The sequence below is a fragment of the Ailuropoda melanoleuca genome, chromosome 10 (assembly GCF_002007445.2).
Source record: "Ailuropoda melanoleuca isolate Jingjing chromosome 10, ASM200744v2, whole genome shotgun sequence".
In the NCBI taxonomy this organism is placed as follows: domain Eukaryota; kingdom Metazoa; phylum Chordata; class Mammalia; order Carnivora; family Ursidae; genus Ailuropoda; species Ailuropoda melanoleuca.
The window spans coordinates 37,082,876-37,107,264 of NC_048227.1; the positions used below are offsets into that span (position 1 = coordinate 37,082,876).

The 24,389-nt window shown below is 64.0% G+C and overlaps 1 protein-coding gene across 8 annotated transcripts in view; it reads right to left on the reverse strand.

The window, feature by feature from the left end:
- Positions 1-59: 59 nt before the first annotated feature.
- Positions 60-24,389, reverse strand: part of TSC2 (TSC complex subunit 2) — a 32,461-nt gene continuing 8,131 nt past the window's right edge. Inside the window, exons 11-41 of one of the 8 annotated variants that reach the window (XM_019807270.2) lie at positions 24,019-24,156; positions 23,348-23,451; positions 22,892-22,973; positions 21,760-21,915; positions 21,199-21,315; positions 18,488-18,610; positions 17,627-17,733; positions 17,304-17,454; positions 16,092-16,214; positions 15,536-15,670; positions 14,193-14,382; positions 13,355-13,448; positions 13,067-13,169; positions 12,723-12,817; positions 11,426-11,554; positions 9,898-10,059; positions 9,484-9,636; positions 9,272-9,384; positions 8,550-8,762; positions 7,212-7,415; positions 6,491-6,559; positions 5,126-5,256; positions 4,153-4,649; positions 3,865-3,940; positions 3,527-3,613; positions 2,518-2,704; positions 2,056-2,195; positions 756-834; positions 589-680; positions 402-500; positions 60-297 (exon numbers count right to left, since the gene is read on the reverse strand). In XM_019807270.2, the coding sequence (XP_019662829.1) occupies positions 127-297; positions 402-500; positions 589-680; positions 756-834; positions 2,056-2,195; positions 2,518-2,704; positions 3,527-3,613; positions 3,865-3,940; positions 4,153-4,649; positions 5,126-5,256; positions 6,491-6,559; positions 7,212-7,415; positions 8,550-8,762; positions 9,272-9,384; positions 9,484-9,636; positions 9,898-10,059; positions 11,426-11,554; positions 12,723-12,817; positions 13,067-13,169; positions 13,355-13,448; positions 14,193-14,382; positions 15,536-15,670; positions 16,092-16,214; positions 17,304-17,454; positions 17,627-17,733; positions 18,488-18,610; positions 21,199-21,315; positions 21,760-21,915; positions 22,892-22,973; positions 23,348-23,451; positions 24,019-24,156 (4,320 nt within the window). In that variant the 3' untranslated portion in view covers positions 60-126. Of the gene's footprint in view, positions 298-401; positions 501-588; positions 681-755; positions 835-2,055; positions 2,196-2,517; positions 2,705-3,526; positions 3,614-3,864; positions 3,941-4,152; positions 4,650-5,125; positions 5,257-6,490; positions 6,560-7,211; positions 7,416-8,549; positions 8,763-9,271; positions 9,385-9,483; positions 9,637-9,897; positions 10,063-11,425; positions 11,555-12,722; positions 12,818-13,066; positions 13,170-13,354; positions 13,449-14,192; positions 14,383-15,535; positions 15,671-16,091; positions 16,215-17,303; positions 17,455-17,626; positions 17,734-18,487; positions 18,611-21,198; positions 21,316-21,759; positions 21,916-22,891; positions 22,974-23,347; positions 23,452-24,018; positions 24,157-24,389 lie in introns of all 8 variants that reach the window. The other 7 variants (XM_019807271.2, XM_002926513.4, XM_019807273.2 and 4 more) reach the window with 7 other exon arrangements.

Consider the following 24,389-nt stretch of genomic DNA (forward strand, 5'->3'; position numbering starts at 1 on the left):
CCCCCCCCCCCCCCCNGCCCCCGACAAAGTCAAATAAACAAGCTGGCTGACCGCATCCGTGTCCGTGAGCGAGGCCAGCAGACGAGCGGGCCCGGGTTTTATTGCACACGCACACGCGGGGCGGCCTCACACGAACTCTGTGAAGTCGTCCACCGAGGAGATGAGGCGCTTCCGCTGGCCCGTTTCGTACGTGGGCACGGGCTCTGCCGGCGCCTGAGCAGGGCCTCTGGCGTGGCCCGGGGGGTGCGTCTGCAGCAGGGGCAGGCTGGGGTTGGGGTAGTGGGCTTCCTCACGGATCTGAAGGAGAGCGGGGGGCTTCAGCAGCAGCAGGCCTGCGGCGTGACGGGAGACTGGCGGGCAGCCCCCACCCGCCACGGGGGGCCTGGGCCCGTCTTCCCTACCCGGTGGCGGAGCCGCTTGATGTGGCGGAGCCTGGCGATCCACTTGGAGGGGTAGATGTCGGTGGGGTTGGAGCGGCTATGATGCACCTGGGAGGCCATCTAGAGGGAGCAGGGAAGGGGTGAGCCCTCTGGGGGTGGCACCTGCGGCCCTGTCCCACCTGCCCCTCAGGCCATCCCCTTGACTCACGTTGGCGTGCAGAGCCATCTGACGGGCCACAAAAGGCAGGTTGCGGTCAGACACGATCTTGGCCACACTGGTGTCCACGAGACCCTCCATGTCTGGGGAGAAACAGAGCTCACACCAAGGCTCAGGGCCCCGAGTGCCTCCCACCACACCCCTGCCCTGGGGCTCACCTTTCCTGCACTGCAGGGACACCAGGTTGCACTCGTAGTCCAGGGGGCTGATGATCACATGGACGAAGTTGAACTGGCCCTGCCGGGCGGGAGGACAACAGAGTTCACCCGGCCCCCCTTCCTCCCTCTGCTCAGTGTGGGAGGGGGGCTTGCTACCTGAACAAGCCTGTGCTCCACTCGCCACCGGCCGCTGCACACACCCTGCCCACCGACCTAGACACCCAGCTGCCTTCCCTCTCCGAACCCCACTTCCTCCACATCTGGCTCCCCGCCACCAAATCCACCCAAGTTCAGGTTCTCAGGCATGACCCCAAACAGGCGCATGGCCCCTGCCCTCGCCGCCCTGTGTCGCCTGTGGCTCCGGCTGCCCCCCAGGGTGCCCACCCCCCACCACCAGGTTCTCAGGCATGACCCCAAACAGGCGCATGGCCCCTGCCCTCGCCGCCCTGTGTCGCCTGTGGCTCCGGCTGCCCCCCAGGGTGCCCCCCCCACCACTCTGCACCGCGGGCACCCCTGCCCGCTACTGGCCTGTGTCCAGGAGCCTGGGGCTCTCTNTTGCCGCCCTGTGTCGCCTGTGGCTCCGGCTGCCACCCAGGGTGCCCCCCCCCACCACTCTGCACCGCGGGCACCCCTGCCCGCTACTGGCCTGTGTCCAGGAGCCTGGGGCTCTCTGTTCAGTGACCTCCCCTGAGGCTTCCCGCTGTGTTCGGAACACACCCACACACTTCTGTGCATGGCACCCCCGCCGCTGGGGCTGCCCCGGGCTCCCCACTCCCTGGCCTTACAATGTCTGGCACATCCCCCATGCCCGTGACCAGTCTCCCGGACTCAGCCCGTCTCCTGCTGTGGGGCCTCAAGCCCTAGCGGAGTCCTCTCAGAAAGGTGGGGACCCGGAGGCCGACCCCAACTGCTGTGGGTACACAAGGGAAGTGCGGGGGAGAGGGACTCGGAGCCCTCACAGAGCCACACGGAGTACCTCCCAGGCAGCCCGCAGCCCGCAGCCCGCCAAGTATGCGTGCACAGCAACTCCCTGACTCCTCACAAAGCCACCGCCACAGGTGCCCCGGCTTCCATGGGAAACCGATGGGGCTATGGTCACCGTCCTTATCATAACAGAGAACACTGGCTCCTAAGGGGATCTGCCTACCCCAGCTGGCAGTGGGGGACACGAGAGGCCAGTGCCCCTGCTGTTAGCACGCTGACCCTGCCCGTGCCCACACTCAACAGGAGCCCGCCGGGATGTCCCCCAGAGACGCGTGCGCCTGGGCCCGCCCCGCCCGCCCCCTGCACCCCCACTCACTCTGATGGTGCCCAGCTTGAAGTCCTCGCCGGAGTCGTTGTAGACGATGGACACGAAGTCGTTGCCTAAGTGACGCTTCTTGTCACAGCGGTGCTTGTCCACGTCCTTGGTGGGCATCAGGGTGGCAATGTGGAAGACGGCTGCGAGGCAGAGGTGGGGTTGCCGAGTGGCCCGCACGGCCCCAGGCGGAGCACTGGTGAGGGCTGCTCAGGGCTGGTGTCGCCGGGGCAGGGGGCCCCCTGTGCCTCTCCCCAGGGGCACCTCCTGACTTCCCAGAGGCGCTCGGAGCCTGCCTGGTCAGCGGCACTGCGCTCCTCTCCCTGAGGGCAGAGCTGCTAGAAGCACAGCTGACAGCCCCCGCGCTGCCTCCACGCTCAGAAGACAGTCAGGCCCTCAGCCACCCCCACGGCCCCTGACGGCCGACAACAGAAACGGGGGGCTGGCGGGGAGGGAGGCGCATACCTTGCATGATGTCGTCATGCCAGCAGTAGGTGAACTGGCCGTCCTCCCCACATACATCCAGGCCACCCAGGTACACCTTGTCCGGCTGGCAGTCCTTGAGCTCGATGAGCTTGCCCAGGCCGGTCAGGAACTCTGTGTACCTGTACGAGCCGTGCTCGTTGGACAGGATGGCGAGCTCGCTGTCGCTCTGTGGGCAGAGATGAGCACGGTGGCACCTGCCCCTCCCCCACCACGGCTTCCGGGGCCCCAAGTCTGTGCAAGGCCGTCCTGCCCCAGCATGTGCCTGGGACTGGGGTGGGGGGAGGTAATCCTGGACTCCCTCTCCTGCATATCTAATTGGTCAGCCAGCAAATCTGCTCCACTGGACCTTCCGAACACATCCGGAACCCTGGCATTCCTGGAATCCTGGCTCCAGTCCGCAGAGCTACCCACTCACAGGGACGACGACCACCCACCTTCCACCGGTTCTCATACACGGCAGTCAGAGGGATGCTTGGGACACTTGGGCCGAGTCACCTCGAACCTTTTGCTCAGAACCATTCACGGCCCACCCACCTCCCTGGGAAGGAAAGTACAGCCTCCCGGCGGCCCACGACGCTGTCCACGTCAGCTGTCCATGTCAGCCCTCCCCTTTACTTCCCTGCCCCACCTCCCATCCCCCGCACCAGCCGCCCACACCTGCCGCTCCCGCACAAGGCGCTCCCCGCCCTCCCTCTGCCCAGGCCTGGATCGCCGATGCGAGCAGTGCCCTGCTCACACTTGTATCCGTGCACCTGCCATCTTCTCCACAGTGCGTGGCATTCCCTTGGGCACACGAGCTCACGCGCTCACCTGGCACTCCTGCCATATCCCCGGCACCCGAACGGTACCTGGCATAGGGCTCCACGAGCACCAGCCATGTGGCAGCTCACACAGTGACTGAGCTCTGTGGCAGACAAGGGTGCAGACCCCAACCCCTACCGCAGGCAGGAAGGCCACACAGCTCCACCCTGGCACCCAGGAGCCTCACCTGGCCTTCTCCCACGTACAGGACGGCAATCTTGTGTGTGTCGTAGGATGGAATCTGGTCGAGAAGCTGCACTGACCGCTCGAAGGACTGTAGCCACAGAGCCCTGCCTGAGCCTTGGGCGGAGGCTGTCCCCTGCCATCAGCCCCAGCAAGATGCCCATCCAGGGAGGGCTCTCCTCACCCAGGCAGATTGCTGCAGGCTGCCCCAGGGAGCTGAGGCTGTAACCTCTGCAAGCCTGCACTACGGCCACCACCGCCGAGAGCTAGGGCATTGCACGGCGCCCCCCACCCCCAGGCTCCAGGGAGACCCCGCAGGGTGGAGAAGGCACACCCACCCACCTCATTGGGTAGAAGGATGGGCTTGTTGGACTCATCACCAAAGAAGGGTGAATGGTATAGCTGCAGGAACACAAAGCTGTGGGGGGAGAGACGGGAGGGCTGGGTCGGGGTCACGGCTAGTACCGTCCACCCTCACACAAAGAAGGAGGCCTGAGCCTCTCTCGTGGCTCCAACCAGCCACGGGGCAGAGGCCACGTGGACCTGTAGCCCAGCCTTTGGCTGGCCACTCAGGCGCCACATCCCCACGGGGACTGTCCAGCAGCTCCAGCTCCGGAGGGCAAGGCTCACCTGGGATTGATGCCTGGCACCTTCTCAGTATTGGAGGCCCCGGCTCTGCTCTTGAAGGCATCCCTCTCTACCCTCTTGCCTCTGCGTGACGGGGCCGAATCAGAGATGGTGTACCCTCTGGGCCGCAGGCCACTGGGGGAGCGGGGGCAGCTGGAAGGCAAGGGACCCTCGGGCTGCACGGGGCCCCGGCCCTGGCTCTCTTCACCTGGGGCTGACCAGGAGGCACCTGCCCCGTCCAGGATCCCAGACTGTGACCGTGCCTTGGCCTCAGGGCTCAGCCGGCCAACATCCGTTTTGTCCCCAGGGTCCCCAAGTATGTCCTGCAGGGTCTGCAGCTCAGGCGAGGAGCTGGACTTGCTGAGGGGCTGGGAGGGCTGGAAGGAGAGCTCCACAGAAGGCCGGGCGCCCTCAGAAGAGACGGCCCGCTCGATGGGGATCCCTCCGGCAGCCAGCTCCTCCGCAGGGTACTTCTCCTCTTGGCTGGAGCTTGAAGATGACTGCCAAGAAGGAGGCCACAGGACCTCCGTCAGAAGGGACCAGCGAGCCCACCCAGGGGTTCACTTGGAAGCTATGAAGCCTCCCCCCATCCCCCAGTCAGGGCCACAGAGTCCCTCAGCAGCAAGCAGACAGTTCCACCCTCTCCCCCCGGACGGCATCTACCAGTGCCCCACGCTAAGCAGCGGAGCCCAGCGCCCGCCAAACCAAAGGACACCAACAACGAACAGCTATCATCCCACAGGACCCACTGGGAAGCCCCAGGCCGTCCACGCAGGGCAACCTGGAAGGATATCTAGCCATTTTTTAGATGACAGAAGAGGGGACAAAAGACTTAACAAAGTTCTGAGCTAGTCCGTGGGCGCCACGGAGCCTGGAGCGAGGCCCCGCCCCTCCTCCCACAGTGCCCTCCTCCCCCCCCAGGAGTAAGCACCCCCAGGGCACCTCGGGCCAGCTCCGGCGACCCCGAGGCCCTCACCCTGCTGTATGTCTCTGCGCGGCCGCCGCGCCTGTCTGTGCCTAGCGTTGCCTCAAAGTCCTCCAACTCCGTGGGCTCCGCAGACAAATGACTCTCACTCGGACTTCCCTCCTCTAGGACCACCGCCGAGTCTGGGACGACACAGATGGGGCTACTAGGTGCTGGCCCGGCCCTGGGAGCTCACGCGGCCTCAGAGGTACCAGCCTCTCCCCAACGAGAGAGCACAGTGGCCCCTCACCAGAGCCTCGCCCAAGGCCTTCCTCGTCTGTGGCTCTAAGCTGCCCACATCCCATCAAGGCAGCTGCGAGAGTGCGCTCTGAGGGGCGCGCGTGTGGCCCACGACACAGGCTGTTGCCAACACAGGCCCCCAGGGCTGGGGACGAGGGTCCACAGATCCTGCTCCCGCTGCTCCAGCGAGGTAGACGGGCAAGGGCAGCACAGACCCCCACCAGGAGGAGCCCCCACCTAGGACGGGGCCTCAGCTCAGGGGGAGTGGCACCCCGGGACCAATTCCTGGGAACAGGAGGCCAGCGTCCCTCGACTGGACCCGAGGAAAAGCCCGATGCATGAGGAACCCCTGTGCACGCACACAGACGGGGAGCCCGTTCGGAAAGCAGAGACACGCCATCGGAGCCCATGCCAAACCCGGAGCTGGGATAGCCAAAGAGAGGCCACGACGCCCCAAAGCAGCATTTCCTGTGGCAGTGTCAGGGCAGGGGTGGGGGTGAGAAGCCACCGAGGGTTAGCACAGCTCGCGGCCGCCCCGCACACAGCCCCGGCACACGTGCAGTCTGTTAGCCGCCTGCCAGGGCCCGTCTGCACGCTGCCCTTTCCCAGCTGGCTCCTGCCCACACGTGGGGGCCCAGGTAGGCCAAAGGGCCGTGTGGGTCAAGCCCCTGCCCCCGCCAGGGCCCGGAGGCGACAGGCCAACCCATGACAAAAGGCAGACACAGCCCAATTTGTGTGTTCACCAAGCCAATCAGACCACCAGAGGCCAGGGCAAGTCAGCCCGGCTGAGCCCCAGGGCCAGGCTCGCCCCAAAGAGCTGTCCCCCACCAGTATCTGTGGCTCGGCTGCCCAACATCACCTCCCGAGGCCTGAAGAGGCTGCGGGGGCCTACGCGGCAGGGCACACACCTCAGCCACGAAGGGCACAGGGCAGAGGGGCCCCCGGCCAAGCGCAGGCATTCTGCATAGATGTCCTCATGCGAGTCGGGGCCCCGCTCCCGGGGGGTGGGGAGGGCGAGGAGCGGCGCTGGCAGAGTCGCGGAGGCATGACCGCGTGAGGGATGATGGGAACAGCAAGTACGAGGCAGAGTGTTGCTCTGCAGCCGACGGCGCCCTCCTTAGAGAGACGTGTGAGTACCTGCCCAGGAAATGGTCCTGTGCAGCTTTGCCTGGCAGCTGGACTGGCACAGGGAGGAGAAAGAGGCCACTGCAAGGAAAACCGCGAGCGGCCAGTCAGCAGAAGGACAGACTACGCACAGTCGAGCAGAGAGGAAAGGCAGCACTAGCCCCGCACAGAGCCCGAGCCTGGAGGGAGAGAGCGGAGGGCCAGCGGCGTCCGGCCGGCAGTGAGCGGCTCCCAGCCCACGCGGGCTGCCGGCTCTCCACGCTGCTGCAGGGGGCGTCCGGGGCGGGGAGCGTCCCTCCTCCTCACCAACAGAGGTCCTGGCCTCGAAGCGCCATCTGTGGCCACAGGGAAGGCCCGCGGGTGGCCCGGAAGGAGCACACCAGCCCCGCCAGGCAAGGGCACGAGCGCGCAGGCAGGCTGAGGTTGTGGCGCATCCAAACCCAGAGCCAAGCGGAAGTGCGGCTGCCCTCCTGGGGCCGGGGCATGCCGAGGACAGTGCAGGGCCCAGGCGTGCAGGGCTCTGCCGCGTCCACCCTGGGAGCACCTGCCTGCCCCTCCACGAGCACCACGTCTCTCAAGAAGAGGGCCGTTCCGTGGGAGCGGCCCCGCGGCCAAATGCCAGGCTGTGGCGGCGGCAAGAAGAGCTCAGGGACCCTGCTCGGGCGCATCCGCAAGGGCGGGGGCGCCATGCTGCCTTCACACGGTACGCGCTGGGTGGGGGGCCAGCACTCACCAGTGTTAGAGCGGGGTGGCGGAGGGGGCTTGGCCGAGCCAGACGCGGGCACTGACAGCGACTTGTACAGGGCTGTGTCACGACGCTCCTTAAAGCGCTCGGCGGCCATGAGCGCGTTAGACAGCTCCTGCAGAGGCATGCTGTTGATGTCCGAGGAGAAGGGGCTGAGCGGGTTCTCCAGGCTCATCAGCCAGCTGGTGTTCCCTGGGGAGGGGCAGGCAGCACCCCTTAGGCCACAGGCCCAGTGCATCCAACCGGTCATCCCCTGCTGGCGCTCCCGGGACAGCATCCCCCCACCCCCTGTACTGTCCTCAAGGGCACACGCCAGGGCTCAGCAGGGCTCCTGTGCTCAACCAGAGAGTGACGCGGAGGGGCCCCAGGCGAGGCATGCCCTCGGCTCACCCCAGACCCCCAGGTCCAGGTGGCACCCATGCAGCAGTCACCCGCCTCACGCATAAGGAGGGGCCTAGGCGCACTCCCCCCCCCAGGGCGGCTCCAGTGCCCAGGTCGGGCTTGGCAGAGGCATCCCAAAGCCCCAGACCTCGCCGCAGAGAAGCCTGGGTGGGGGCCTTCTGGCCTCTGTCCCTTTCCCCATGAGGCCCAGAGGCCCACACTTCGAGTCAACCTTCCACACGGAGCGTCCTACAACCCTGAGCATCTCACCCAACCCTAACGCACCTCTTCTTGCCCGGCCTGGGCCTCCTCCTCCAGTCTCCCGCCTGCCCCCTGCCTGCTCCCTGCCAGGAACCAGGACCCGTGGCCCCTCTGCCTGCACTCAAGGCTCCTCAGGGCCTGCTACCCAGCCCTCCCGTCACTGCTCACCACGCTGTGCCCAAAGCAGGTCTGAGACCCTGGGCCTTGGCTTAAGTTCTTGAAATACCCATTATGGGCTGAATCGTGTCCCACAAAATTCATGTGTTGAACTCTTGACCTCCAGCAGCTCAGAGAGCAGCTCATTAAGGTAAAACAGACACACGGGTGGCCCCTAATCCCCTGGGCCCTTCCAAAAAGAGGAGACAGGACACAGACCCACAAGAGCGACCAGCCCGCCATCACCATGACCTGGGGCTGCCAGGCTGCGGGCATACGAGGAGACACGTGTCTGTGGCCGAAGCACCCCCAGGCCACAGCGCTGAGGCCTGCGCTCCCACTTAGGCGCCCGCATCTCCCCCTCGCCACTGCCCCCTGGGTACTCAGCTCAGACGGCAGAGCAGACGCTCGCTCGGCCCCATGTGCCCGCCACTCACTGCTGGGTACCTCGAGCCCTGGGGGGAATGGTCCCGTGCTCACTGCGTGCTGGCAGAGACCCCGGCGTGCTGAGCACAGGCCTCTCCGTACCTGTAGGCCTCCGGACCAGGATCTCCGCCCAGCCCTGGGTCAGCAGGGGGACGTAGGCCGCCAGGCTCGTCTTCTCCTGTGCTGGGAACTGGGTGCCAGCTGGCGCCCTCTCAGACTTGCTGGCTAGGGCCGTCTGTGCGCCCGGGGCAGTGGGGCCACCTGGGAAGTGGGAGGCCGGAGTGTCCAGGGCACCAACACGAAGGCCGTGGCCCCCTGAGGAAGAGGAGGGCAGGGGCGCCGGTGACCACCACCTGCCCAAAGCAGAGCCACCAGCTCCGAACCAGCTGTTACACCCAGGGCCCAGCAGCCAGAGGCAGCTCGGACCCCCCCCCCCCCCGGGTACGCCCTCATATGGGGTCAGCCTCGGTGGGCCCAGAGCAGTAGGGAGGGGCCCAGCACCCCGGGGCCCCATAGTCGGACCCCAGCTCATTCCAGCTGCACCAAAGAGAAGCTCCAGGGGTGAGCTGAGCCGAGGACGAGGGCAGCCGAGGGTTTGCAGGCAACACTGGCCGTGAGAAACAGACTCACGGCCACAAGGGGGCCTTATGCCAGCCATCTGGAAGGCAGGCCCCCTGCCACACAGCCCTGTGGCGTGGGCTCACGGAGACAACACTGGGACAGGCCTGAGGTCAAGCACCTCGTCCCAGGCTCCGAGGAGTCCTTGCGAGCACGCAGACCCACAGAGGCACCTGTGAAGGAGGCAAGGTGGGGCACAGGCTCACCAGACATGGAGCGGACCCGGTCCCGGGCCCCGCGGCACACCTGCTGCCCCGCCTGGGACTCCAGCTTGGCAGGCGCCTCCTTGGTCTGTCTCACGTGCGCGCCAGGGTCAGAGCTGAGGACAGAAGGGTCCACGCGGAGCATGACGGAGGTGCCTGGGCCCAGGATAGCCACTGTCAAGGCCTGCTGGGCAGGGGGAGGAAGGCACAGTCACCTCAACTCTGGGCCACCCTGCAGCTCTCCAGAGTCCAAGCCCAGCAGCGACCGGGTCCCGGTCCCCACGCTCGTTGTCACGGTGACAAGCTTGTTCCCAACCAGCCAGGTTTTGGTCCTGCCACCAGCCAGGAGAAACTCTCCCACAGGAGACCTGCGAGGACAAGAGCATCAGCCGACACCTCACCCACTGGGGGCTCTCTGAACAGGCATCTTGGTCTCAAAGATGCACGACCGCGGCGCGGCAGGCCCTCGTCCCCAGAGGAGCAGGGCCCTACGACGCACAGAGTGGCCTGGCCAGGGCCCACCTGCACGAAGGAGCCCCGCACGCCATGCCTGCTGTAGCGCTGCTGAGGACAGTCACAGAAGCCCAGTGGGGCTCCTGCCCAGCCCGCCCCCAGGGCCTGGCCCGCACCTCTTGGGGACCGCTGTGAAGTTGGAGAACACGTATCTGGCCATCATGTCCAGACACGTTTCCGTGAGCTCCAGGTGGAGATTTTTCAAGTTGTCATCAGCCTGGGCCATCGAATTCTCGTCTGCAGACCCCAAGCTGGCGCTTGTGAGAGACGTCTGGATCCTGCTGGAGGGAGGGGCCCTGGTGAGGTCAGGGACTGGCCGGGGCGACTCATCTCCCACCGGGGGCCAAAGCTCAAGGCATGCAAGTGCTGGGAGGGCCGCGCCCACAAACCCCCCACCAGGGCGCACGGCCAGTCAAGTCACGGCGTGGCAAACCGTGTGGACACATCATCCCAGAGAGAGGAGTGGCAAGGCCTCACAGGAGAGACCCAAGCCCACTTGTCGGAGCAGAGGCTCAGGAGACAAGGTAGAGACCGACGTCCCCTCACCGAAGCACAAGAGAGTTAGGGGACGGCTTGGTGGCAGAACCGTTTAGTCATGCAGACACACAAAGACCACAGACACACAGACCAAGATTGCATTCTGCCCACAGGGCCACCTCCCGACGATAGGGAGGGTCTGGGCTTTGTAAGCAGCTCTCCCCCTCGACTCAGGCCCCCCGGGGCTCCACACGCACCCAGTGACCAGGAGAACAGGCTCCTGCAGGTTTAATTCTGATACAAAATTTCACAGCCCGTTTGCCGTGTCCGGCTTGTGTTAAAGAATTTGCTAGAAAAGAGCTGAGAGCCTCGCTGCCTCCATCCCCCCAGTCAAACCCCACTCGGCAGAGGCCAGCCTGTGGCTGGAGCCTAAGCCAGGCACCGGAGAGGAGGTGGGTCTCTGAGCTTCGGACTCCGAGGCCTGAAGGGGCTTCCTGGGGAGGAGACAGCCCCCCGCCCAGCTCAGAGCAGCCTAGCCTGGTCGGCGCGAAGCAGTGACCCCGAGAGCCCACACCTGCACTCAGACACAGCGGGGATGAGTGACCAAGGCCACACCCCTCGACAGTTCAGGCCTCCCCAGCCCCCGCCCCCTCCCAGGCCCCCCCCCCATTCCCTTTCAGCTACAACAGAAAGCAGCCCTCTACCAAAAACAGCTCAAGGCTAAAGTCCACTTGAGAGCGTACAAAAGCTAAACCCTCGAGTCCCTTTCCCCCCAACCTGCGTGGCGGCTGCTTTAATATGCAAAGCCCCTTACCTCCCGGGACAGGCCTGCGGGCGGCTGCCATCCCAGACACCTGGCTTTCTCAGAGCTACCGCCCTGTTTCGGGCTCCCAGGCCAGCCTCTGGGGAGGCCATGCAGCCAGCCAGTGCTCGAAGGAGGCTTGGGGACAGAATGCAACCTTTCTACCCCTCACCTCCAGGCTCCCCTGGACCGAGGGCCACCCCTCGGGCTCTCCTCCAGCTCCGGCCAGGGAGGGCGTGGGCAGGCAACGAGGTCATGCAAGCAGCCCCATGCACCGCCACCCGGCACCCCTGCCTGGCAGGGTCACCTCGCGGGCCCAGCTCCCGGGCCTGAGCCCCCCCCCCCCCCCCCACAGAGCCCACTACCTGCGGACCGCATGTTCAGACACACTGACGCTGCGGCACCGGAAGGCCTCGGCTGCAGAGCTCTCCTTGAATTCTTTCACGGGTGGAGAGTTATTCAAGCCTTGTTTGGGGGGTCTGGCTATCCTCAAACTACCAGGTCAGGAAGGAAGGCCCAAGCCCCAGAGAGCCCAGCTCCCGGGAGGGGAGAACAAGCCATTGGAGGGATGAGGAGGAAAGGTCACAGGCCACAGGGTCAGGATGGAGAGCCCGTGGGTGAGATGAACAAAAAACCATGCCAGAGGCCAGTTAGCGGGGGAAGAAACAGAAAACAAAAATGCATGAAAATACATCTGATAAACGTGACTGAGAAAAGTCAGGTTTCACGCAACCAAAACAAAGAACATGAGTGCAAATCAAATATGTACGGAGCGCTATGCACGGCAGATTCCAGGTTGTGCGGACCGGGCGCCCCGCCCACCCCGCTCGGGGGCCAGGACGCCCCAAGGCCCTGAAGGCCACCGCTCAAAGAGCCGGTTCTTAGCTTGAGGCCCCTGGCGCCCAGCCACCAGGAGCTTGAGAAGCCAGCTTTTGACTTTAGGTCACACTGACCTGGTCATTCTGGAAAATGCCGTATCCCCACCAAGGGAGAACTGAAAAGCTTGGGTGGGAAGGCGGGGACAGAGAGAGGAGTCGCCGTTCGTATGAGACGCCAACAAGCACAGGCCTAGCACAGCTCTGTCAGATCTGGCGGAAGCAGCTGTGATGGTCCAGAGGAGCGTGGCCCCTGGTCCAACGAGGAATGCAGAGCAAGCTCGGGAGGATGGGGAGCCCTGGCCCGAGGCTGGGCTGACCACAGCGCCCCGGAGCTCGTCCCCAGCCAGGCCAGGCATTCGGCTCCTCCAGAGCCACCGCTGCCCTGACACAAGCCTCGGCCCATCCAGTGAGTCAGACCCAGGCCCAGGCGCCCTACAGCTAGCACCCAAACTGCCACCACCGCGAGTCTGCACTCGGGGCTCAGGCAGGCCGGGCCCGGCCACAGCCCAGCACAGAAGGCTCGGCAACGCCGCAGGCCATGGGGGCCGGCTGGGTGGGGAACAGCTGGCTCTCCAGCTACGGGTGGGCATTAAGGGCCTGCCTCTATGCCAGGACCCCCTGGTGCCCAGCACGGTCTGCACAGGGACATCCCCCAGCCACGTCCCAGTGCCGCTGGCTGGCCTCAGGGCAGCAGGCCAGCCCAGACCCTACGCACACCAGGCCGGTCACAGGTCACGCTCGCAGACCCGCCCCGCCGTGCCCCATTCCCACCGTAGGCCCACACCTCTTGGGCCTCTCGTTGAGACTGGTGCTTCGTGCTCTGAAGCTGTCCTTCTCCGGGGTGTCATCAAAGGATAGGAGGACGTTGGAGCGCAGGCCCTGGCAGAGTGGAGCAGACCTGAGCCATCGGCCAGGAAGTACTGACCCCTGTGTTTCTTCCCTCTGTGAGCCTGGGCCACCGTGGCAGCTTTTGCCCACGTGCCGGCAGCATGCTGTGTCCCAGCAGGCTGCGCGCGGCACCGACGACACCCACCTCTCGCTCCCTGACCGTCTCCCCGCTCCGGCCATGGACAGCCAACAGCAAAGCGGGTCCCACCCTCACAACGGGTTTGGCCTCTGCTGGCCTACCTTAGTGATGTAAGGAACAAAATCCTTCCTGAAGGGCAGGCGGCATCTAATGAACCACATGGCTATGACGTGATGTGCCAGACACACGATGTACTGATTAAACCTGTAAGAAGGAAGGGAAGTGACGTAGCCCCGATGGAGCCCTGAGGCTGACAGGCTGGGAGCCGGACATAGAAGGGAAGCCCTAAGGCCAAAGGCCCATCCGAGGTCAAGGGTCAGCACGGCTCTCGGCTCCAAGAGGCCTCAGGCGGGCCCAGGCCAGGGCAGGAGGGACGGGCAGGCACTCACTTGGAGGGGTTGGTGTAAGGCAGGGAGATGGCGAACACGCTCGCGTACTGCTCCGCTGCGAAGTTCCTGTAGAGGTGGGGCAGCCTGGCCAAAGCTGCAACAGGACATGCGGGTGAGGGACGCAGGCGCGCCGGGCAGACACAGGCCCATGCCCGCCGTCGCCAGGGCCCGCACTACTCCTGAAAGCCAGTGCGGCCACCCTGACCCGAGAAGGCTGTGAAGAACTGACAGTCACAGCCCCCTTGAACGTGACCTTCCCTTGACCCTTGGCTCTCTATGCCAAGGGCTAGGAAACTACGGTCCCCAATGCCAAATCCAGCGGCAGTCCGCACCTGTAGGGCCCATGAGCTCAAGAAGCTTTTATGTCTTTAAAAGGCTGTAAACAGAAAGAATTTGCAGCAGAGGCCCAGACACGCGTTGGGTGCCGGGAATAAAGGGGTGAGTGGGGCATGCTGAGCTCCTGGAAGCCCCTCCAAGCTGTGATGTGTGCCCTGAGGAGAAGCAAGAGGAGGCTGTGAGAGCCAGGCCAAGTGCAGCGACCTGTGTCAACCAACAGAGGCTTCTATGCCGTTTAAACTGACACTGAGGGTAAGAATGGAGCCGCCCACTCGAAGGCCAGAAAGGAAGCATTCAAGGCTCGAGGCAGTTAGTGCAAAGACCCTGAGACAACAGAGGATGGCACAGCCCGGGCGCCCCGTGGAGACAGCGCGCCAAGATGTATCCCAAGAGAGGTTGCAGGAGGAGGTCAGCGAAGTCAGCACGAGCGACAGCCCCAAGCCCGAGGTCCGCCCCACACTCCCACGTGCCCACAGACACGCGCATGGAGCCAGACGCTTACTTGACAGGAATTCGAGGAGTGGAATGGCCATGCTGGCCGTGGCCGAGATGTGCGTGAGCTTCACGACCAGCACGGGAAGCGCCTTGATGATGATGTCCGGCATCTCGACACTGCAGACGGCCAGCGCCACCACGCACTGGCTGGCGCAGCGGTAGATCAGGCCCTGCTCCAGGCAGTACACCATCTCCCGCTGCAGGGCAGCGTGCGTGCCTCAGGCCCGGCCCACTGCACCCCCGCCCCTGCCTGCACACGGGTCTCCCCTCACCCACTCTAGAATGTTCTAGAGAGAACAAGACCACAGCTAAGGAAGGTTAACTGCCTTGTCCCCGGTCCCAGAGCCCCTAATCAGCACAGCACCAGGAGCAGGGCAGCTCTGGTCAGGCGCTTCCTGACGCTTCCCATCTGCCAACACCGGCCGGGTCCCCTGGCACCTCAGTGCCCCCTGGAGCCAGGACATCCTGGGCCCATTTCCCCTGTGGCTATGGAACCCCCCCCCCCAAAAAAAAGTGGCTGGCGTTATGACAGGGGAGGCTCTGCCCGACGCAGCAAGGCCACCAGGCCCACACAACTCCGGGCAAACCACCTGTAGCTCAGGGCCCCACGGATGATCTCAGTTTCCCATAGCCAGTCCCATCCCTCAGACACACTCTGGGCCTCGAGGGTTCTCAAGAACACCTCAGCCCAGAGTGGCCAGCTCCCTGCGGGGGCACAGCCAGGAAGAACCCGGCCAAGCGGCCCCGGAGCAACAGCTGGACTCAGGAAGGGAGGCGATGGGACATGAGTGTGCTCCCAACCCTCTGCCGTCGGGAGCGTGGGCTCAGGCTCTGAGCGGCCCAAGTCTGGCACAGGCCCCTCTCCTTGCTGGCTAGGACCGTGAGTGGACTTAGAGAGCCGACCCCTCTAAGCCTATGATGCCCGACTGACCAAGAAGCACAGGGACTTTAACGGACACAGCAGACGTGCCCAGCCGTGCGGAAGAGGGGAGCTGCCGCGTGCCCGTGGGTGGTGGAGGCGCAGGCAGAGGGAAGCCAGGCACCCTGGGCCCTGCTGCCAGCCTTTCAAAACAGGCCCAGCTCCGCCAAGAGGCTTAGCGCTCGTCCTCAAGCCAGCAATGCTCCACAGAGAGAAAAGATGCCACTGCGTGTGGGAGGGCAGCATGGGGCCCACGGCCCCCGAAAGAAAAGTCAGGAGTGCCAGCAGATGCAAAGGCCTGCAGTTCTGGGCTGGCTCAGCCCCCCGGTCCTGACCCAGAAGCCCCCGGGTTATGCGGAGAACGTATGGTCCGTCTGCATGACGCAAGCATTCTGCGGAGCAGGCCTGCCTATCCCTCTCCCACCTGGTACCTGTCTGGTCTTGTCCAAATAGTTGTGGTAAGAGATTAGCGCTGTCAACACGGGAACCACAGCCAGATGCAGGTCAGTTCTAGAGAACCCTTCCGGGGTGCCTCGAAGCCGCTCCAGAGTTCTGGGACCTGAAAGCTGAAGACCAAGGCTCAGGCGGCAGCACACCGGGCAGGGAGGTGAGCGCGACCACGAGGTGGCCGAGAGCCCGGGGGCCCTTTCTACTTCCTTCTCTAGCCAAGGGTCTGCCTTCTCAGACATGTGGGAGGATGCCCACACCACAGGCCAAGGACAGAGAGGAGATGGGATGTGCGTGTCCCAGGAACCCCAGCAAGGAAGAGAGGGGAAAGGAGTCGAGACGGCACACTCGGAGGGCGAGTTCCAGCCCTTCGTGGAGGCCTCCAATTTCCCAGCCCCGAGCAGGGAAGGGACGACGGGGGCCCAGAGGCACGACCTGCAGACAGGGGTCTGCCTCTCAATGGGACTGCCCCCTCGTGCGTCCCACGGCACCTCCCGGGGCCTCGAGGCCAGGGCAGGGAGGCGTGCGGGGCAGCGTTACCATGGAGCAGAGGGCGGACGACAGCTGGTCGACGCTGCAGGGGGACGTGAAGACGAGCACTTTGTAGCGCAGGGACTCGGGCAGCTTGCTGAGCACGAGCTTCAGCACCTTCCAGTCGGCCTCCTGCAGGAAGGGCGCCGGTCAGGGGGAGACGTGCTCGCACAGCCTGAGGCTCTGTCTGCGAGGAGGCAGCCGCGTGGCCTCTGGACCCCCGTCCCTGTGGGAGCACGCGCTCCCCGGAGGGAAGTTCCCTGCCGCACGACGGCCGCGCCCTCCAGGCACCGGGCTGAGCGGGAGGCCCAGGCACGGCCGGCACCGCCTGTCTCCCGAGCCGGCCCTCAACTCCCCACACCTGCCCCGCCCTCCCCAAGCGCCCGACGGTGACCCACAGGCCTCCCGCCCAGGACGCTGCGCCCAAGGAGCCCTGACGGATGCCCATCCGGGGCACCAGGAACGCGGAGTGAGAGAAAAGCCCGTATCCCAGCTCAAAGAAAAAAGCAGCAAGTATTCCTGAATAACCCACAAGCCCAGGTACCCAGTCTAGGACCAAAATCCATGGAGGGCCACAGCAACGAGGACGACGTGGCTGTGGCCCACACCGGAACATCCCCGGCGAGTCCTCCCCACCTCGTCAGGGGAGACCGCACCCGTAAGCGACACCAAAGGCCGTGACTCCTGAAAGCCTGGCACCCGGGGGAGGGGAAGCTGCTTCCCGGCCTGTGGCCCCCGAGGACAGACCCTGGCCAGGGCAGGCCGCCCAGACCCGCGGCAGCACACCGCCGACCGCGTCGCCTCTCTCGAGGCCCGTGCGGGAACAGGCCTCCGAGGCGCGGCCCCAGCTACGTCTCCACTCGCAGGTCTGCACCAACCCTACCTCCAGGCTCTGCTTCTCCCTGCCCTGGAACCTCTCCTGCCTTTCAGGGCCTCGGCCGGCCCTCCAGGTGCCCCCATCCAGAGATGACGGCACCCCCTGGTCACACACAGCCCACCTCTGCCTCCACCTGAAGCACGTCATCCGGCAACTGCAGTTATCCGTCCACACATCGTCTTACACCAAAGCCACCTCCCAGAGGCAAGAACGTCTCCTCAGCTCCAAGCCCAGCGCCACACGACGGGCCGGTTACAGAACCGCGGTAACCTTGGGTGCACAGCGTGTGCACCACAGCGGGCCCCAAGGGGGCCGACACAGGAACAGGAGCTGCGCTGGCTCACCTGCTTCAAGCACTGCAGCAGGACGCGGAAGAGCAGGGAGTAGGGCAGAGAGCCAAGCCGCACCGCGGGGCCCGCGGGCACAGGGCCGGGCGGCCCAGTGGGAGGCGACAGGGGGCCACTGGCCTTCTTCTCCGGGCCTCTCTCTGGCTCCCTGTGGAAGCAGGTGGAAGCAGCACTCAGGCCGCAGGGCAGGGTGTAGGCGTCCCGCCCGCCCCACGCTGCCATCGGACAGCTGCGCGACGTCCCTCAGACCCATGAGCACCCCGGGGCAGAGAAGAGCTGACTCCCCAGACCGGAGCTGGGGGGGCACGGCTGACACGCACATGGCGTCGCAGACACAGTAGGGGCTGAACCTCACGGCCCCGTCCTTGCTGGGCAGGCCGAGGCGGTGCAGCGAGTCGGCCCTCAGCAGCAGCAGGAAGTCAAAGGCCTGCGGGGAGAAAGCGAGGTTCAGCAAAGCTGGGATGACGCCGGGCCCGTCCACTCACGTGCCGGCCTCCCTGGGAAAGGCCGTTCCCGCTAACAGCACACATATCCCAACCCCACCGCGTCCACAGCAGCGCGGGGGAGCCACACGGGCGTGCATGGCCTTCTCCCTCAGCGCCCAGTTCCCACAGCTGTCCGGTGGTGCCCCATGGCCCTGAGGGCCAGGAAACACAAGTGCGCTCAGGCTACCGGCACCTCCCCCAATGAACGACAGGTCACTTAACCAGGCTGCCCAAATGATGGAGGGCTGCCCCACCGCGCAGAGGCCCTAGAAGGTTCCCAGGACCTCCACTCAGCCTGGTGCCAACATCTATGATGGCAGCCGTGAGCCACGTCCTCTGCCCCGCGCAGCCTCGCCCCGCCACCAACAGACTGTAGCCCCAGAGGTGACAGGGCTGCGCCACCTGAAAGCCAATGGAATCTCACCTCTGCCCACACCTCGGGCCACCACCTGGCTCAGACGGGCATGGGGAGATATGCGGATGCAGACAAAGGGAAGGGCACCAGGCCCTGGGGAGGTCGCAGCCTTGGCTGGTGCTGAGGACGGAATGGTCTGTGGGAGAACCCTCCGGGGCCACCTGCCACCTCCCCAGCCTGAGGTCCCCGCGGGCACTCCCAGGCCCCAGGAAGCTGGCCGTGGCCAGCCAAGGTGCAGCTGGTACCACCACAGCCATGGACAACCACCGGCCCCATCGTACCTGTAGCCGGATGCTGCTGGCGATGGGCAGGGTGTAGTTGTGCCTGTAGTGGAGCCGGATATGGCTGACCAGCGACTCGTACACACGCATCGCGTGGCTGGCAGGCAAGGCGTACAGCTTGGTCTGCAAAGAGAGTGCGCTGGTCACTTCGAGGGCAGGAGGCTGAAAGGCGGACAGAGAGCCAGCGCCCCGGTGCCCAGGAGGAGAGGAACAGGACGAGCTTTCTGGAGCGAGCAGGCAATGCACAAAGCCTTCAAGCCACTCACCCCGCTCCCAGGACCTCACGCCATAGACACGCCCACACGCGCACACTCTCGGTTATGGCAAAAAATCAAAACAACATGTTCGTGTCAGTAGCAGAGAATCTGCTAATAAATCAGAAAATGTGTCTAATGGGGCACCCTTTGGCAACAGGCACAATGTGACCCATGAGCCGAAAGCACACCCTCCTGCCCAGCAGAGCAGGACAGACCAGGGGCGAGCAAGGCCCTGCGGGCTCCGGGGGGGTCCACGGGGGGGCCATTCACCCAGCCGCTGGACTGTCATCCACATGGCGAGCCCCCTCCCTGCCCCACCTCCCTAACAGGTGAGCCTGGGAGAGGCCAGGTGAGACCCTGGTGTGGGGGGTGCTGTGGGGTGGCAGGGGCCAGCCAGCCACAGCCAGAGGGACCCCTCCGTGTTCGTGGTACTCTCGAGAGCAGCAGGGCCTTAAAATATAGCTCACTGCTATTCCTGTTCAAGAGAAATTAGGGGCGCCTGGGTGGCACAACGGTTAAGCATCTGCCTTCAGCTCAGGGCGTGATCCCGGCGTTATGGGATCGAGCCTCACATCAGGCTCTTCCGCTATGAGCCTGCTTCTTCCTCTCCCACTCCCCCTGCTTGTGTTCCCTCTCTCGCTTGCTGTCTCTATCTCTGTCAAATAAATAAAATCTTTAAAAAAAAAAAAAAGAGAAATTAACAACAAAAAAGGTGGGGGGAGGGGAAGGAGTTGGACACAACACTCAAGACAATTCAGAAAGGACTGCAGGGCACAAGGACAGTGATGGCTCGGCCTGCCTGTTCCAGCAGGAAGGACGGACACCATCTAACTCTAAGCTGTTTATGCTGCTTGCGTGTTTCACGCAGATGCACACGTTTTCAATCACGTAGAAAGCAATGAGAACCGCCTGGCCCAGGACTTGGGCTCAGCTAGCCAACAGCTTGGTTCTGTGGCCCGAGCCCCGGGTCTGTGGGGTTGGAGTTCCAAGTGAGGGCGACGGACCACCTTCCCAGCTTCTCTGCGGTAGGCTTCTGGGCTCGCTCAGGCCAGCACACCCCCTCACCCACCAGAGGACGAAAGGGGGCCAGGCTCCTGTGATGGGAGCCACAGACGTGCTGGCCAGCTTTCTACAGACACTTCGAGCTTCCATGCCAGGAAATAACCATCCCATACAAGCATTTCGGGACATTTTGTGAACGAGAAGCATTTGAGGCCAGGGATGCAAATACTACATTTTACGTGATACTGATTCTGCCGAGTGAGCGTGACTGACGCTGGGATGCGGAGAGATCAGGGACAGGCACGCCGGCCACAGCACAGTGAGCACAGTGCAGAGAGCACCTGCCACCCCGACAACAAACTCACCCACAACACACGAAGTCCTCTCACAACTCAGTAAAAAGACAAATGATCCCATTACTAAACGAGCAGGGGGTCTGAAGAGACATTTCCCCAAAGAAAATACACACGGTCACCCAAGCACCACTTTACGCACACTGGCCCAGCTACACTCCAGATGAGCAGAACGCCAGGCGTGCTGGGGATGGGGAGGATGTGGGGAAACGGCAGCCCCGCACGCTGCTCCTGGCGATGGAGCGGCCCCGGGGGAAGATGGTCTGGCCGCTCCTCGAATGATTACACACAGGGTCGCCGTCTGAGCCAGCAAGTCCACTCGCAGGCGTGCACCCAAGAGAAGTGAAAACTCACTCCACACACACACACTGGCACACGGACGTTCACCGTGGCAGGATTCACAGTGGCCCAAAGGTGGAGACACCCAGTGTCCATCAGCACAGGAACCGATAAGCAAAGACAGCAAATCCACACGAGGGACGAGCCATCGGAGCAAAGCACTGACCCCTGCCAGCCAGGTGAGCCTCGACACGCTCAGTGAGCTCTGCGCGAGTCCCCCGCTACAAAACGTCCACAACAGGCAGGTCCATGAGACACACACAACACTGGTGGCTGCCCGGGGCGCCGAGGGGGACGGGGAGGGACTGCTAATAGGTGTGGAGATCCTTCCAGGGAATGAAGATGTTCTAAAGTTGCAGTGATGGCCACACAAATCTGCGAAGATACTGGAAAATCCACTGAATTACACACTCGAAGTGCATGAATTCTACGGTACGTGAACTACATCTCTCAACAAAGCTGCTAAAAGCACCCCACAACCACGGGGCCGGAACGGATGCAGCCCTCCCTGCCTCTGCAGCAGTGAGGNGGGGGGGGGGGGGGGGGGGGGGGGGGCAGCGGCCCTGGCTTGGGGGATCTCTGCCCAGACTGGCCCTGCGGCCCTCATGAGCTCCCCACACTGTGACGAGGAGTCCAGGTCACACCAGGCTGCCATGTGACCCCCAGGGAGTGCCCAGGTCTCCCCAGAGACATGTCCCTGCAGAGCAGCGTCCGAAGAGGCGGCTGGCTGACGTGCCCTCCCACAAGGGCAGAGGCCCACCTGAAGGATGACGAGGAGCCCCAAGACAGCAGTCTTCACATCCTCTAGGGAGGCCGAGTACGCCGCCACGTCTCTCTCCTCCAGCTCCGGGGGTGGAGAAAGGGGGCGGGCAATCACCTTTAGAGAAAAAATACGTATTCAGCTCCCCGGCTCGGGGTTCCCCCCAGCAGCAACGGTCAGCCCCAATTCTTTCTCCTTTTTTTCTCAAAAGCTGCATTTTACACACCCGAGGAGCTGTTCAGAAACTGCAACATATTTCACGGTTCAGAGAAAAACACGCTGGCTGTGCAGGACAATGCGCCAAGCCCCCCGGCCCGGCCCAGCTCCCGGGGAGCAGCGCCACAGCTGTCTCCCAGGAACCCCCGCAGCCCCGGCCCGGCTACCTCCCCAGTACCGCACATCCCCGCTGGGAGGGGAGCCCTGCCTGAGACGCAGCCCATCGCTCTGTGGAGAATGCGGACAGAGGGTCCAGAGACCAGTGCTGCCTGCAGGGCTTGGCCACAAATGGGGGTCCCTCTGGCAGCCCAGGTACCTGGAGCCCCAGGCTCGATTGGCCCTCACCTTTTCCACAATGTCCAGCAGGCTGTTGAAGTGGTGGGTATGACAGCCCTCGGCCAGGTCCACCAGCAACTGGGTGGCCAGTTTCCGGACTTGGGGGTCTTTGTCCTCTGGGACGTGGGAGAGCTGTGAGATGACCACCGAGCTGATCAGCTCCTCCTGTGGCGGCACAAATGGGGGGATGGAGGTAAGCCACGTGGAGCAGAGACATGGCAGCACCTGACGGGCGCTCTGCACACCCCCTCGGGGGCCCACCCCAGGCCCACAGGCCCAGGTGTGATGCAGCACCGAGCGCCCTGGCGAGCTCTTGCCCATTCACCATCAGTGGCGGGCCCCTGTGTGCATGCACTGCAGTAGGAAGACCTTGTCCCCAACATCGCAGAGCCTACTGTGACGGGCAGTGTGACAAGAGCTTTCACAGAGCCAGGTACAAAGCACTACAGCAACAGAGAGCAGGACGAGACCAACCCTGATCTGAGGAAGCTGAGAACCCAGAGGGCCTTCCTGGAAGAGGCAGCACTGAACTGGATTCCAAGGGACAGAGATGTAGGGAGAAGGATGGCTAAGAGGGAAGAAGTGGGCAGACTGGTGCTGGGAACACCGGAAATGCCAGTGAGGCTGTCTGGAAGAAACCACACACAGCCCGAAGTACAGCTCCTGCAGGGAAGGGCACGCAAGCGGCAGCACGCCAACGTATCTCAAGGACGGACCCTGGCCACAGACCAAGTAAAAGAGAGAGCGAAGGGAAAGAACCAGCAGTAGAGAGGCAGGCAGGGCCTGGCACCACTGTGGTCCAGCCAGGACGGCAGAGTGTGAGTACAAGAGCAAAAAGAAAATGCCCCCCCCCCCCCGCAAGACTCTGCTCAGAGCTTCTGTTCTAGGTGCCAAACAGGCCTGCAACTGCGATCCCTGAGGGCGGCCCAGCGACTCTAGGTCCAGCACAGGCCTGGCGGGAGGCAGGAATGAACACCCGAACGCGCGACCGGGGGTGAGCCAAGCCTGTCGAAAAAGCCTGCCACAGAGGGGCGCCTGTTGACCCCAAGTACAGGGCAGACCCACGAGGCATGCAGAGCCCCCCGCCTCGAGCCCGCTGACCCAGGCACTCCCCACACCGCACCCCCAGCAGGACTCGCACCTCATAGAACTGTCTGTTGATGAGAAGCACGAAGGACAGGACGTCCAGCACCTTGATGCGCACAGCACTGCGAGATTCATTCCTGGGGGCGGGGCACACCCGCTGGGGCCAGGGGTGGGGGGCACAGTGCCACCCTCGCCCTCCACCAGGCCCCACCTCGCCCCACAGCCTGCACCCAGGCCCACGCGCCTCTGCAGCAGGGGAGACCCACCCCGGACTCTCCCCGCACGGGGCCCAGCTTGTCCAGACCAAACACAGTGCAACGGGGCAGTGGGCTCAGCCCTCAGACACAGCGTCTTTCTAGACAACCGTTCCACAGGAGCGAGTACACGCAGGGGCCCCAGAGAATTCTGTCCTACCAGAAAACCAACCTGCTCCTGGTCCTTCCAAGAGTGAGAAAGGAAAACCCCGACTAGACCGGGCCTGGGCTCCCACAGGCCTCCAGAGGCTCCCTACCTGAAGAATCTCTCCATCAGCAGCTGCAGGTTGTGAATCCAGCCATCCTTCGCCGGATGGATTGACTGAGCCCGGTAGGTTATTAAATTCAGGAGGGAGGACTCCTGCGGAAAGAAGGACCCTGGCGTTCATGAGCTGCTCTGCCCCGAGGAGGTTTTTCTACACTCTCAGGCCTGTGCCGTTGGCCCTGGCGGAGCGAGTCCGCTCACTGATGCCAGCCACGTCCCCAGGTGGGCAGTCCACACGACAAAGGCGCTAATGGCAGTGGAGGGAGTTCATTTAAAAACCCACACAAAAGCCTTGGCATCAGGCTGTGGGTTTCTGGCACGTGCGTTTCCTGCTGCCCGATGAGCAGACACACCAAGCAACAAGTCTCCGTGGAGCTGACCAGCACCTTCCTCCGCACAGGGGGTTGGAAACCAATGGTTAGGCTAGCGCCGTCTCTAACCGTCCCACACGCAGTCAGCTTGCTGACACCCCGGCAGACTTCCCAGGGAAGCAGGAGCCTGCCTGCCAGCCCTTGAGTTCAAAATCAAGGACAGCCATTTCAGACCCACACCACCAGGGCCCCCAGAGCCGCAGGGTCCCACCTCTCCCCCAGCAGCCTGACCTCAAGCACCCTTTACCCCGAGCACCAAAGGCCCCGCCAACTGGGGGAGAAGAGGTCTTACAGGCCTCTGGTCTGCGCATCGCTCAACCAGCTCAAAGTATCTCTCCTGAGAGCCGTGGAATTCATTCTGATCACATAGCTCTTCCACCGTGGTCAGCAGGTCGTGGACGATGGCTCTGAGCTCCGGGCTGTCCAGGCTCTGCGACACAAAGGGGCCATCACCGAGGAGTGACTTCGGCTTCCCTCAAGGACCCGGCCTCAGAGTCCCGAGCCCAAGCTGCATTCAGACACCCCCTCAGGCCTTCCCGCTGGGACACGGGGAGCAGCCGGCCCCTTCTCGCTCATTTGGAGAGTGAGGGCCCCAGGTAGTCCTACTCTGCCCACCCAGCAGGCCTCAAAGGGATCGACTCCGAGCACGTTCACACCTCCCCA